We start from the raw sequence: 14741 nt of genomic DNA, 5'->3' as shown, positions 1-14741 counted from the left end.
CAGGGATGTCCCTGTCTTCTGAGATTTGGCCTGAGTGCAAAGAGCTGACTCAACACCTGCTCCGGGTTTAAAGGGGCCGAAGTCTACTTTATACAACATGTGGTACAAGATTTTAACCCCTGAAATGCCATTCCTCTGTGGATTGCCTTGCAAAACCACAATTGTTTCTCACAAGCATTGTTGCCAAAGGGAATATGAGGGGTAGCAGCGCATATGGACTGACCTCCCCCGGAATACCACTTAGCTGATAGCTCCTGTCATGGTATCACTGCCTGTGGGAAAGTCATGTGCACTGCTTTTTAGCATTCTTCTAGAAGTTGTTTAGAAACTGCTGGAGAAAACAAACGTGTTTTCCACCATTTCATTTTGATAAGAAAGTACTACAGAACGAATGCTTTATAACATCATGCCAGGAACGTACTCAGTTCCTAACAGCTCTAACATAACCTGCCAAATGCAGTGGCAGGATGAGTTTGTGATATGAAATTTCTTCTCCCATTTTTCATTTTTAGTCTGAGTCTTTCTTGGTTAGGGTTTAGGAGTAACTATTCCATTTCCTTCCACACCTCTTTCTTAGTTATATTAGATCAGCTTTTTGGTTTTCAGTAAATTGTATTTGATCGTCTAGTGTGGAAGAGGGAATTTACACAGTGAGATGCATGATTACTGGTTGAAATATTTGTGAATTTCCATTCAGATGTGACTACTGTAACTACAAAGATTGACCTTCAGCTGATACAAACACATTAAAGTCGTGGAGATGCTCCATATCAAGCTAAACAACATGGGCTGGAATTATGGTATAAGAAATTCATTTGTGATCACACAGATCTTCTAAGTAATGTAAATCTATGGAAATTAAGGCTTGAAGAGACTTTTGGGTATGCATAGATAAGTAAGTATTAGTTATAAATGAACCATTCTTGCTAGGTATTTAGGTGCTTGTAAGAAGTTGGGTAATGATGGAGGTTCCACCAGCTGCCCACAGAATCTGTTCCAGTGTTTTTGCCTCTAGGTATCATCTTGAAGCGTGTTTCCCAAGATGGACAAAGTATGGACAAAGTATCCCAGCAGAGGCCTTTATGAGTACTAAGTAAAGTGAAAGGTTTATTTTACATATCTCACAGCACTTCTGTTTATACACCTCCGTATGTTTGCTTTTTTCACAGGAGTATGGCAGTGTTGACTCATGTTTAGTTTGTGATCCACTCTAACCCCAGGTCCTTTTATACTGGACTGCTGGGTAGCTGCTACTTTTCCTGTGTTTGTGCAGTGTACTGTACCTTACAAAGGACAAATATTAACATTAATTTGTTTCCTAATTATTTTAGACCTTTTTTTCTTTACTTGCCTACACTATGCTGGCTTCTCTTCTTGACCTCTGAAGTTGTCAGAGGTGTTCTCTGCCCCTTTTCCCCTAAGTATGCAATTTAAAATTACCATTTGTGTGTATTTATAATTGTACATTGGTATGGTGGAATAATGTCTATGTCCACAGAAAATTATTTGATACAAGTTTTCATAGTGATATTAGCAATTACTTTGAGCCCATGTCATCTTCAGCTGGTCTCCTGCACATCCATTATTTTGTCCGAAGTTTACTGAGCTTACTTATGCAAATTGCCTGTAAGAAGCATCATATCCTCCTATAAGTTAAATTATATCCACATTTCACCCTCCCTGAGCCTGTTAAACCTGTCGCAGTAGACAAGATCAGTTCGATGCAATCTGCTCATAGCAAGTCTGGCTCTGTTACTTATCAACCTATTATCTTCTAAAAATAGTTCGTTTGTTCCAATATATTTTTCCAGGAATTGCAGTTGGACCAATGTGCTTTTTCTCTTTTGGTGCTTTTGCTTTATTTTTTTTATTTCTTTCCTGATTTTTTTTCTATAATCTAGATTTCTGGAACTTTCCCATTCCATAGCTTTCCATGATAATCAGTAGTGGTTCAGAGATAGCTTCATCTGGCCAAATACTTCAGAGACTGTAATAAGAGTCAGCTAACTAGAAATATAGATATCATTTTAAGTAAATGGCCCCTCCTGTTCCTTCTCCCTCTCCCCAAATCAAGTTCTTGATCCTTTATTGTGTTTGGGGTTTTTTTTACTGACATAATTAAATATTAAGCATTTCTTTATCTGTTGGCTTACTGCTTTAAGCAAGCTGCTACTGCTTTCACTGACATTTACAAATAAGCAGTTTCTATTTCTACCTTAAGTACAACAAGCCTGAATCTTCTTTGTGTCTTTGTGCTCAGACTTGTGATTCTTCCTTTACAGAATTTTCTGTCTTATGAAATCCTAGAGACTAAGCCAAACTGGCTTTCAGTAAACTCAGTAGAGATTGAACAGGTCAAATGTGAGTACTTTTCCAGATCTAGATTTATTCCCATAGTTCTTCTCTGAAACCTTTCCAAACTTTAATTGTCTCAAATCTAAATTCACTGAATAAACGTCAAGCATATGCTATATTCACTAAATCTGAGCAAGGCTTCTAAATTACTTGACTTGCACCACTTTTGGTTACTGCGGTTACCACGTAGCAAGAATGTGATTACAGTGGAAACTGATCCTATGGCCTGAGTGATGCCAAGAGTCAACACCACAGCAATGTCAAGATGGGAGAGTGAACAGTGACACAGCTGGATGTATCTGCACCATCCTTACCAGCCCAAGTCTCCGGTGCTGCCCTTCTTCCTCCTTTGACCTATCCATCCACTGTCTCCAATTTGTGGCATACTTTTGCAGTCCACACTAAAGTGACCTTTATTATGTTTCTCTCCCTTGAAGCCATAAGCGGCATCTCAGAGTTTTTTGATTCATATATTCCTCCTAGGAATCTGTCTATAGACTGTCTCCTTCCTTGACAACTTGCCTTTACATGGAGAGGCAGAAAGGCAGGAATACAAAAGGTCTGCAAGGTGAGAATGAGGATTTACAGGTTTTTTGCAAAGTGCACAAGCCAGCTCCAAACCTATAGTGTGAGGCAGCAAAATTAACCTGATGAGTGAACATTAAACAAAGTTATCAGAACATAGCTCAGTTGCTGTGAGGGCTCAGTATGGTCAGTGGGTAAGGAGTTGAGGTCCCATTTAAAAGTTTTGTCGTAGGCTTATCAGCACAAAAAGATGAATACATTGCTTTTGGCAAATTCATTTTTAGCAGAAGAGACCAGAGCTTTAAAATGGCATTTTGGAGGTTCATGACAAATTGAGAACAAGAGCCAAACTGTCTTCACCCAGTGGATTTCAGCTCAATAACTGACACTCTCTTTTATATATATATATATATATATATATACACACACATACATAATGCTCCCATTTAGGGTATTTGTTAAATTGAACTCCTAGAAGGGCTTACCATTCATGTAGCATGTCCAGAAGGTAGTGGGATATAGTAAAAATGTGATCCCATTTGGGGAAGAGGAGCAAGTGCCATAGTCTGTTTGCTGTTGGAAAACACTTAATGCAAAACCACAGAACAGTTTAACAAATTATATTGTTTCTCCATAATGGTGGTTACTTCATCAGCTCTTCACCTTTATTCTGAATTAGTGTCTAGTAATTCTGCTTTTTGCCTGGAGCCAGGTCACCAGCTGCTGTAAATTAGCCTAGCACTAATGAAGTTTATGAAGTTTTGTCAGATGTCTGCAAGTGAAGGGTCACTTTTTGTTTAAACGGATGAATTCTTCATGGATCTGAAGTCCTCTAGCTGTCTGCATGTATATTCCCATTCACTGTTCAGTTCCACAACACTCTTTTTGAAGTAGCCACCTGTGAGGGTTTTTTCCTGGTTAGGATACTTCTGCTCCAAACCAAATACTTTCATTTTCTAGCTCACAAATGCAGACTTCCAGAGAACAGAACACTGGTTTAAATACAGCTGTTAGTGCTGGTTGCGTCGCAGTATACTCACTCTGTCTGATACTAAACCTTCAGTATCACAACTCTTATTAAACCTTCCATATAAATGAGCTTCCTTGTGCTGTGGATAAATGTGATTTGAAAAGATTGAACAAAGGATTTTTTTTTTTTAAAGCAGACTATCCTTTAAGCACTAGTCCTTCACCTATTGTAAATGCTGTAACTGGAACAGCAGTGCTTCCCAGAGGAAATTTGTCTTAGAGGAAACAGTGACTTTTCAAGAGGCTCATGTTAAGTTATTTAGAAGACTCTGAAATTGTAACTGCTAGTTCATCCCAGTGATACTTCTCAACAGTTTTGAAGGCAATGCTCTTATACCTCCTACTGTAAGACCTTCTTTTCATTGGGTTTCTATTCATTGGCTTTTTATTTAATAAACAGACAATTGTAAAATCTGGTAGTAAGTGTTAAGATCATGTAGGGAAAAGGATTTCATAACAAATGTAGATGCTTTTTATTTCCCTTAATAATCAATGCATTAAATAACACTTAATACATGGAAGTAAAGCAGTGTGCTCAAGCTATAGTTTATGTTGAACTTTAGACAAATGTACATACCATGATAATTGTAATGTAGGAATTAGAAAGCATTTCACAATAAGTAGGAGGCTAATTGTATTACAAAACAGTGCCGTGTACCAGAATCTGGTTTTGCTAATCACTAATTACTTATTGGTAACTTTGGACTGCTTTTCCATCATACTTTCTGAAAGTGCACTCAAGAAATCTTAGTGCCTCTTTCATTCAGTGAGGCTGATTTAACTGTATTTATCAAATCTGTGTTTAAAGTCTTGTGCTTATAAAGTTTGCTCCTGAATGACCTTGGTCATTGCAGTTAAAATTGTTGTATAAGCGCTAGTTACCTTCATCTTCGCGCAGGAGTCTGACCAAAAAAGATGGTATGGTATCAGAGTTAAAATTCTTCAGAGGTGCTCAGTGAGCACCTTTTATTTCCTAGCATGATTTCACGGTCTGTGACTGCATTCTAAGCTTATAGCACATTCTGTATGCAGTGAAACCACATGCTATAATGAAAGTAATGCTGCAGTAGCTACTGTGATCTCAAAATCCAGGTAACATTTATGTTTTAAAGCTACAGTATTTGGCTTAGGTATATTGACAGCATAACTTTCATATTAATATAATTTGATCTGAGATTCAAAACCCTTTTAAAATAGTGGCTACTGTATGGGTTCTATGTGCTCTTACACTGGAGACATGTGCGGGCATCAGATATTTCAGTTTAGCATATGCTCACCAGTGGTTAAAGGATAATGAGTAATTTTTGCCCACAAAGTCCTCCTATTTCTGAAGTCAGTCTGGATTGAACAAGCAATGTTCCACAACCTGAAAGACCTTGACTTCTTGAAATCTCTTATCTGTTTCTTCCTAAATGTTATATATTGAAGAGATTGTTTTGCCAAATGAATAAAATCTAAAATTTTAACGGGCTGTTTGCATACAGGATTTAATCCAGGGTATGCCTATTTGTGTTAGCTGAGAAGATTCTTCAGAATGCATTTCCACTGAATTATGTGAGGCTACTCATATATCTGAAGGTCCCCAGCTGTATAAATATTTGTGAGATTGATAATAGGAACGTTCTGCTAATAGAATGGACAAGGAGAGATACACTAGTTGTTGAGAGAATAAAAACATGCATTGGTGAGATTAAAGAGAAAATAATAAAATTCATTTAAAAACTCAGTTAAAGAAATGGAGGGGAAGAAACTCCTGTAGACTTGAACTAGGGCCATGGTTAAAAATTTGTACCCTTAATTCAGCTTTCATAGCTTTCAGCTATTTACATACCACAAAAATTGCTCTCTTAAGAAATACCTGGTTCAAAAACCTTTACTTATGAAATAGTCTTCTAAAAAACCACTCTCTTAAGAAATGTGCAGTTGAGTATGGACCATGTAAGAAATTAGTAACGTATTTCCTTTCTTCTCTCCCTGTTGAGGCACAAATAATTGACTACATTTGGGAAGTGTTAAAACTACCTTTTTATGAGAATGGATTCTTTGACAGATCAATCCATTAAAAATACTCCCCACTGAAATACACATTTTAGAAGCTAACTTCAAACCATCCTGAAGAATAAAGCTTTTTAGCTGTGTTTACAAACAGTCATTGCTTTACAGGAGACCCAAAAAGTGCTGCTTAGCTTTCTTACCAAATATTACCCTTTGGTCTTCAACCTGAGCCACTAAATCACTTTAAAATAATGCATTTCCATTTCCAGAAAGTGATCCACCTCCCTGTTACTGTGTCTTCATATACGATGTATTCACTAATAACTGCCCCTAAAGGTTAGTTTTCAGGAAAGCTGAACCATCTCTATCTCCCTTCCACCCCCACCACTCATCTCTGCCTAAAACCACAGGAAGGGATAAGAAGAACTTGATTGCTTTATTCCTTTCTTTAAAATCAGAGTGTTTGTTTAATGATATCTGAACCTTTTTGCAGGTTTACTCAGAAACTGGTTATTTGTGTAAAAGATGTGTTCTAAACTCAGCCTCATCTCTCAATTTTTTTTTACATGATGCACCTTTTTTACCTCTCATGTGGAAAAATACCAGATATGGAAACACTTCAATTCCATATCAAACCATGAAATACTGAGTTTACATCTCATTAGTGAATTTGATGCTGGGTTTATCTCAGCTAGAGAAACTTTGAGTCAAGTGGAAGTGTAGATGTGTAGATGCATGAGGTGTTTTTTTTATTATTAGTTTGTTGATGTTCTTTTTTGGTTTTGAACAAGAACTTATTTCCATGCTTTACAACTGCAACCTGAAGCACATATGAACAAACAAATAGGATTATACTTGCTTATAGGTAAGTAACTATTGCTGACAGGCATATAATGTAGCTGAATATCGACTGTGTAGCTTGTATGCTTTGCAAAGAGTTGGAAAATAATAAACAGAGATAGATAAGCTTCTCAGCTTGTCTTGAATAGATAGATAAGAGATGGTGAATATTTAATGGATTTTTTTACATCGGTTAGGAGCAAGAAAACCAGAGAACGATCCACTGCAATCACGAGAGCCTTTATTTCAGATGTTGTGATCTGTTTTGTGACTCCTCATTGCCCTGATTCTAAAAATAATTTGCTATGGCTGACGGCTTTCTCATGAGAAAATATAGGGGCACTTCCCGCAGTCTGGGTTTCTCACACAGAAGCTCCATGTCCTGAGTGCTTATTAATTGTGATTAATACATTTTCACTTCAGACGCGTCGTTGCTGGAGGTGCCTCTGCCTTGATTAGCACTTTTGTGCCAGTTTTCTGAGCCGAGTCAACTTTTGTTCTCTAATGGTACAACAAAGACAGAAAAAGCTTGTTCTTTTTGTTTTGTTTTGTTTTTCTTGGTAAGCCAAACGTTGTTTTCTTATTCTGGTGTAATAAGCTTCCTGAAATTCCTGCTCCCTCCTTCCCCACCTCTGTTTCTTGGAGACCTACTACGTAACGGGCTGGGGGGGGGGTCTCGCATGCCGTGAAGTGCGGCCGACATTTGTTACTTGCCTGTCAGGGTAACTCACTGAACGTTTCTAACCTCGCTAATTGCGTTCCTTTGTCCCCCCAATGAGGGGCACAGTGAACTCGCCGGGAGCTGTTACCCGCGGACTACCCTCAGCCGCCGCGCCCCCCTGGACCGGCCATGACGCCGGGCCTGACGCTCCCTCCGGTCCCCGGGCCCGCCGTGCCGCTGGGCCCTGCAGGGGGGCCGGGGCCGGTCGGTGCTGCCCCTCTTCTCCCGGGCGCGGCGGCCGCTCCCGCCCGCCCGCCATCCCGGCGCGGGAGGGGGCACCGCTCCTCTTCCCGCCGCAGCCCCTCGGTGCACCGCGGGCGCGGCCTCGCTCCCCGCCGTGCCGGGCCAGGCAAGGCCAGGGGCCCCGTAAGAGCGGGGCGGACGATGCCCCGCAGAAACAGAGCAGCCAGTCCCGCAGAGCCCCACGGGGCGGCGGGGGCGGGGGCACTCCGTGCCCGGGCGGGGCCGCGGGGCCGCCGGGAGCGGTGACGTGTCCCCAGGCCCCGCCCCCTACCCAAGCTATATAAGGGGCGGCGCTCACGCCGTCGGTCTTTTTCGCTCCGGGTCTGCTGACGCCCAGTAGGTGAGGTGCGTCCGCTGGGATGGGCCGGGGCGGGCCGCGCCGCATTCCCCCCGGGGGCCCGGCGACCGCTGAGCCCCAGGCGTGGTGAGGGCCGAGGGGAGGAGGGAGTAGAGGTCGGAGGTCCATGGGGGGAGTGGGACAGGGGGGTGAGCAGAGGGGCGCGGGGCGGCGAGATGGCGGCGCGTCGTCTTCCACGTTTCCCACGCGGACATCCCCCTTGTCCGGGCTGGGGTCCGGGAGCGGCGTGTCCGTGCGGGTATGGGGCGGGAGGCGCGCGGCATCTCCTGCTGTTTCCCGCGAGTGGTGGGCCGGGACCGCGCGGGTTGGTGCGAGGGCCGTCGGGGGGCGCTGGGACGGGGCACGAGTGAAAAAATGGCCGCTCGACTTCCCCGCCCGCCGCCAGCGCCACAAAATGGAGGACGGCGGCCCGGGCGGGGTGAGTCACACAAAGGAGCGGGGCGGCCCCGCCCTTCGCGCTGCCCGCTGGGCCCGCTCGCCACCGCCCCGCGGTCCGGCCGCCGCCGCCGGGGTAACTCGAGCTCGGGGAGGGGGCGATGTGAGGGGCGCTCTGAGGGGGCCCCTGGCCTGCCCGCCTCGCTCCTCCCCTCCCCCGGCGGGGCGGGGCCGCCATTCTGGCCGGGCCGGGCCGCCCTGCATGTGGCGCCGCCATCGCTGCCCCTCGGGACCGAACTGTAACCAGCTTTTTTCTGCGGAATTTTCAGGTGTCAATTCTCTTTTGCCCAAAGCAAGAACTGAACTACATCCGAAATGGGAAAGGAGAAGACCCACATCAACATCGTCGTCATCGGCCACGTCGATTCTGGCAAGTCCACCACCACCGGTCACCTCATCTACAAATGTGGGGGCATCGACAAGAGAACCATCGAGAAGTTCGAGAAGGAAGCGGCTGAGGTGGGTGGGCCTGTGAGCTGGCACCCAGCAAAATTTCGGGGTGCAGGAATAAATAGAGACCCTTAGTTGTAAAGCGAAGTTGCAAAGTGTTTGGTGGCCACGAGGAGGCGGTTTGGTTGCGGCTGCCCTGGTAAGCTGAACAAGTGGCTCAGTGTTGTGTGGCCACAGGGCGGCAGCTGGGTTGCAGTTGTCCCCGAGGTTGAACAAGTGTGTAAGTGTTCAATCCTCCATTGTGTTAGTTGGAGAAACTCGAATTGTGGAGCGTAGAGCAAGGGAAGGGAAAGGTTGTATAAAGCTACATCTGGACAATTACGTCTGGACTTGCAAGTCTAATGGAGTTGCCTGGTTCAGTGTGTGCATACACGTAGTAAAGAATACAATTAAAAGGAGATGCTTTATTAAGGTTTAATTTGAAAATGAGGAAGTTTCACCGATTATATTTTCTGTGTAATAACAGCATGGATCTTAATAACAACATTACAGAGTAAAAATTCGGCAGATGTTGAACAGAGCGGCACTTAAAATGTTGATTATCACAAGGATTGCATTAGTGAGAGAACTTCAATTGGTAGAGGACACTTGATAGTAGAACTCACGCTTAGGAGCTCTGTCACAAAGATGCATTACCACAATTAACAAGCTGTCAATGGGGCTGAAGTGTCAACAGGTTCAATAAACAGAAAACAGTTGGCATCTCTCACTAGTAGTGCCAAGTGGATCTTATTGCTTGTTCCACGAGCAGCAGTGTTCTCCAGTATTGAGTCACTTACTATTCTTAGATTTTGCTCTTTAAGCGAGCATGCGATCTTTGTGAAGTAAGTGCAGATACATAACTTCTTCATTAAAAAAAGAGGGGTAAAAGGTAAACTGGGTTTTCTTCTAACCATAGATGGGCAAAGGTTCCTTCAAATATGCCTGGGTCTTGGACAAGCTGAAGGCTGAACGTGAGCGTGGTATTACTATTGATATTTCCCTTTGGAAATTCGAAACAAGCAAATACTACGTAACCATCATTGATGCTCCTGGACACAGAGACTTCATTAAGAACATGATTACTGGAACTTCTCAGGTATGTAAATAAAACCAAAGATTTGGGAAGTTGGGGAATGTTGTTCCTTAGTTAGGGGGGTTCCTGTAATATGGTGACAAATGCACAAGCGCTGTAACTATAGTTTTGGTCTTGTGGTTTTTTTTTCTTTCTTTTCAAAGGCTGATTGTGCTGTCCTGATTGTTGCTGCTGGTGTTGGTGAATTTGAGGCTGGTATTTCAAAGAACGGGCAAACCCGTGAGCACGCTCTTCTGGCCTACACCCTGGGTGTAAAACAGCTGATTGTTGGTGTCAACAAGATGGATTCCACTGAGCCACCTTACAGCCAGAAGAGATACGAAGAGATTGTCAAAGAAGTCAGCACTTACATCAAGAAAATTGGCTACAACCCAGACACTGTAGCTTTTGTGCCAATTTCTGGTTGGAACGGCGACAACATGTTGGAGCCTAGCTCTAATGTAGGTTTGACATTTGTTTCTATTGAGACATGAATCCAGGAGGATTATTGAGATAAGTTATGGAATTGTAAAATGCACATGCTTTTTAATAATTACATTTGGAAGTGACAAGGTCCAAAATCAAATTAAGACTTTTTAAAAATTCTTACTCTGTAACAGAGTCAGATAATGAGAGAATGCTAAGATACACCACTTAGTCTTCTTCAGCCTTGTGCCATTAATTTGGCAGTCAGTTTATAGCTGGGCTTGTTTTTGTTACAGATGCCCTGGTTCAAGGGCTGGAAGATTACCCGAAAGGATGGCAGTGCAAGCGGAACCACCCTCCTTGAAGCCTTGGACTGTATCCTGCCACCAACTCGTCCAACTGACAAACCTCTGCGTCTGCCTCTTCAGGATGTCTACAAAATCGGTGGTATGTGTTCTCTATAATGCTGCTCACTTGCCACAAGAGCTGATGTATGGGCCAGAAATGCAGGCGTTTGCCCTAGAGCTGTATTTTTCGATTCAAAACCGCATATTTTTATCAAGTGTTTTTTTTGTCATAAGGGCATATATTCATTAAGGTAAATCACTGATGTTGCTTCTCTTTCACAGGCATTGGTACTGTACCAGTTGGCCGTGTGGAAACTGGTGTTCTGAAGCCAGGCATGGTGGTTACATTTGCCCCTGTCAATGTAACAACTGAAGTGAAGTCTGTTGAGATGCACCATGAAGCCCTGAGCGAAGCTCTGCCTGGTGATAACGTTGGCTTCAATGTTAAGAACGTGTCTGTGAAAGATGTTCGCCGTGGCAATGTTGCTGGTGACAGCAAGAATGATCCTCCAATGGAAGCTGCTGGCTTCACTGCACAGGTATTTTTGCAGCTGTTTGAGGGTGTTTAAAATGTAGCTTTTTATTCTGAAATAAGTCTTGTTTTTTCTTCACTTACAGGCTAAGCTATAAAGTGACATAGGCTTCTGTTCTGAGATGCATTTGCTTGAAGCAAATCTTATTAATTCCTTGGCTTTGTAAGACACATCGATATTCAAAATTGTTCTGATGCTATGTTGTCTTCCTTGGTTTCCTAGGTCATTATCCTGAACCACCCTGGCCAAATTAGTGCTGGCTATGCCCCTGTGCTGGATTGCCATACTGCTCACATTGCCTGCAAATTTGCTGAGCTCAAAGAGAAGATTGATCGTCGTTCCGGCAAGAAGCTGGAGGATGGCCCCAAGTTCCTGAAATCTGGAGATGCTGCTATCGTTGATATGATCCCTGGCAAACCCATGTGTGTTGAGAGCTTCTCTGATTATCCTCCTCTTGGTAAGGCATTTCCTAAAGTGTGTTAAAACTGATTTCTAGAAAAGACACTCCTTGATTTCAAGTGTAGGGATGCACTGTGTTCTGTGAAATGCTGTTAAAAGCTTTGACTTGAAACTTCGGAAGTGGAACCAAAAGTACAGTGCTACAGGGATACTTTGCAGAGGGTGATATCACTGTCCCATTCTGGTCCCAGAGCAGCATTTACCCACTTACCTCAAGCTGCGTGTTGCTGCTGCGGAATTTCCACTGTGAGTTCTGTAGCTCTAGACAATAGTCATAAAACGTGTTTTTGTTTTCAGGTCGTTTTGCCGTACGTGACATGAGGCAGACGGTCGCTGTTGGTGTCATCAAGGCAGTTGACAAGAAGGCTGGAGGAGCTGGCAAGGTCACAAAGTCTGCCCAGAAGGCCCAGAAGGCTAAATGAAAATTCTGTACTGCAGCTGCCACCTCAGTCTTAATCAGTGGTGGAAGAACGGTCTCAGAACTGTTTGTCTCAATTGGCCATTTAAGTTTAATAGTGAAAGACTGGTTAATGATTACAATGCATCGTAAAAGCTTCAGAAGGAAAGGAATGTTTGTGGACCATTTGTTTCGTGGCAGTTTAAGTTATTAGTCTTTAAAATCGATAAATTTTTTAAAATGGAAACTTGAGACCAAAAATCTGTCACAGAATTTGAGACCATTAAAACAGAAGTTCAATGCTACGTCTCTGTGTTCTTTGGGTTAATATTAAGTTTATGGCAAAACCTATTTCTAGATCTGGTGGGATCAGAAAGGATTGTTGTTACTTTAGTATGCTCAGGAGTTGCAAAGCAAATACTCAAATTATCTGTTTCTGAAGAGCAGAGCAAAATTCAGCTCCAGGTTTATTTTTTTTAACTGATCTAAGCCTTAAAAAATTACTTTTCTGGTGCTTGCTTTGTGACTCATTTTTAGATTGGATAGCACAAATACCAGGCAACAGCCTACAGTATTATGGTGCATTCTGTGATGCATTGAGTAAACCAAGACTTTTTCATATTGGGAAGAAGAAATAGTGTGAACAAAAACACATTTGAGGTTAAAAAGGCACGAACAACGAATCCAGTGTTAGGCCCATAAGTTTTGTACATGGATTTTTGTAATTGCAAGCAGAAACTTTTCTGGGGAACTGATTTAACTGTTGTGTAGCTCTTTCAAGATAAAACACTTTTACATAAATGTTTTCTAATATATAGTAAAACATTCAGTAGTCAAATTTAAAAATTAAACTTTGTTTAGAATTACACTTTGATGCAATCTGAGTGATCCACCATTGTAGCCTGCACCAAACACAGTGGGACAGTGTACCTGTTATCTTCAACAATGGGTTGAAGATTCAGGTCAAACAGTTAAAGTGGACTTTGGTACCTAGTCCAAAAGATTACTATTAATCACTAGATAAATAATCCCAAGTGAAACGTTTTGGGCTATGAAACATACCAGCTGTAATAATTGGGGATTCCAGCATAGAAGTCTTGCTTTGCATTGGTTAACGGAGACAAGCAGTTAATGGATAATCAGACCTGACTTTGCATAATGACACAGCTGTTTTACTAACCTTTCACATGATTTCCCCACAGCATCCCCACATAAGGTCAAAAAGAATTCACTGTCTTTGAGGGATTATTGTTCCATGACAGCAGTATGTCTGTTCTCCCTGTAATGGCTGTATTCTCTCAGTTGTTTTCCTTTCCTTCTCTGGCTGTGTGCTTGCTCTGCAGGAATCTGTATCTGTACTGCTTGGATAGACCTGAACTCTGCTGTTACTTACTTTCATACTCTGTTTGCTCTGGTTGGATATTTTCTCCTTTTCTGCTCGCCTTCTGTGTCTTAATTGCAGCAAAGCCTTGGAGCATTACACACTATGTTTGAAGGTACAGATGTGCCAAATACAGTGGAAGCAAGGGCTAGAGGGCTTCATAGCATAGCAGGGCTATGGAATTCAGCAAAGGACTCTCATTGTGCTGCTTAAATGCTGCTTCTGGAGGTTTTAGTGTCCCCAAGGCAACAGGAAGTACATAACTTCAATATGGAGGCAGACGTACTTTTGCCATAATAAAGGTTAAAGTATCTGGCCAAATCTTTGCATGCTTTTCAGTTAAACCGCTGACTTTTTTCCAAGAGACTTTGGTCAAACTGGTTGAGCAAAGTTCTAATTGGGTTGAAAAGCGAAGCGGCTTTGGCACAAGCTGCCTTCACAGTGCAGGTCTGTGCGTTAGATTTCTTACGCATTCCTTTGTAGGTGCAGGATGTTTGGTTTGGCCACTGTGGCCTGGATACGCAACACCCTGTCTGCAGTGGTGGATATGCACCCCAGGCTCTGTGCATGTTGCACAGGGTTGTCTACAGCTGGGTGTCTGCTCCGTGGCAGTTTGCAAATTATCTTGTAATGGGCAACTGATTCAAATCCTTAGGGCAAAATCAGGTGCGATAGTGCACTTTCGGTTGATCCCAAGCAGCTGAATGAGACAGCACAGTGCAGTGCTGCTCTTGGAAGAGACACCCCTCACCTCTGGTCAGCTGTGCAAAAATCAGCAACTGCAAAAGCTGCTGGAAGGGTGGTTCATGGTCAGATGGCCCATGATGAGGGGGGGTAAGAGTCAGCTGTGTAGTTTTGGGCGGAGGGAGTGGTTCTGCCTCTAGGAGGAAAAAAACCTTAAGCCTAGAGATCAGTCAGTATTGAATCCAACAACTTCACACTGTGTGCAGTAAGAACACATTTGTGAACGCTGCCTGCCATACTAGCAATTGCTTTCATGTATTTAAAACCTAAAATTTTACACATTGTTTTTTTTAATTTTAACTTTTATAGACCAGATTTGCTTTCTATGCACTAATGTAATCCCATTTCAGTTCTTTTATTAATCTTTGACTACCTGGGGAAATTGTTAGACTTTTGTAAACAAAACTTGGGAATAAAACTACTTTGATCAAACTTTTAATAAATGTTCA

General features: G+C 42.7%; 2 protein-coding genes across 2 annotated transcripts in view; both read left to right on the top strand.

Moving 5' to 3' along the window:
- Positions 1-7275, top strand: part of SLC17A5 (solute carrier family 17 member 5) — a 39088-nt gene extending 31813 nt beyond the window's left edge. The window contains exon 12 of the mRNA XM_027745576.2: positions 7168-7275. The gene's annotated coding sequence lies outside the window, so the exon portion shown is untranslated. The remainder of the gene's footprint in view (positions 1-7167) is intronic.
- Positions 7276-7981: 706 nt separating this feature from the next.
- Positions 7982-12472, top strand: EEF1A1 (eukaryotic translation elongation factor 1 alpha 1). Its single transcript, XM_027745497.2, has 8 exons — positions 7982-8053; positions 8771-8960; positions 9850-10029; positions 10170-10466; positions 10728-10878; positions 11061-11317; positions 11534-11768; positions 12068-12472. Exons 2-8 carry the CDS (start codon positions 8817-8819, stop codon positions 12190-12192), a joined length of 1389 nt encoding a protein of 462 aa, XP_027601298.1. The 5' UTR covers positions 7982-8053; positions 8771-8816; the 3' UTR covers positions 12193-12472.
- Positions 12473-14741: the final 2269 nt, after the last annotated feature.

This window comes from Pipra filicauda, unplaced genomic scaffold, assembly GCF_003945595.2.
Source record: "Pipra filicauda isolate LSUMZ 115617 unplaced genomic scaffold, ASM394559v2 scaffold425_size644529_pilon, whole genome shotgun sequence".
Classification (NCBI taxonomy): domain Eukaryota; kingdom Metazoa; phylum Chordata; class Aves; order Passeriformes; family Pipridae; genus Pipra; species Pipra filicauda.
The sequence above is the reverse complement of the archived record's forward strand: the minus strand, read 5'-3'. Positions and strand labels throughout refer to the sequence as shown.

Excerpts from the sequence above, each read along its gene's own strand:
- EEF1A1 (XM_027745497.2), top strand. The coding sequence starts at position 8,817 with ATGGGAAAGGAGAAGACCCACATCAACATCGTCGTCATCGGCCACGTC. Across the intron at positions 10,030-10,169 it reads TGATTACTGGAACTTCTCAG|GCTGATTGTGCTGTCCTGAT; the intron begins GTATGTAAATAA and ends TTCTTTTCAAAG. Across the intron at positions 11,318-11,533 it reads CTGCTGGCTTCACTGCACAG|GTCATTATCCTGAACCACCC; the intron begins GTATTTTTGCAG and ends TTGGTTTCCTAG.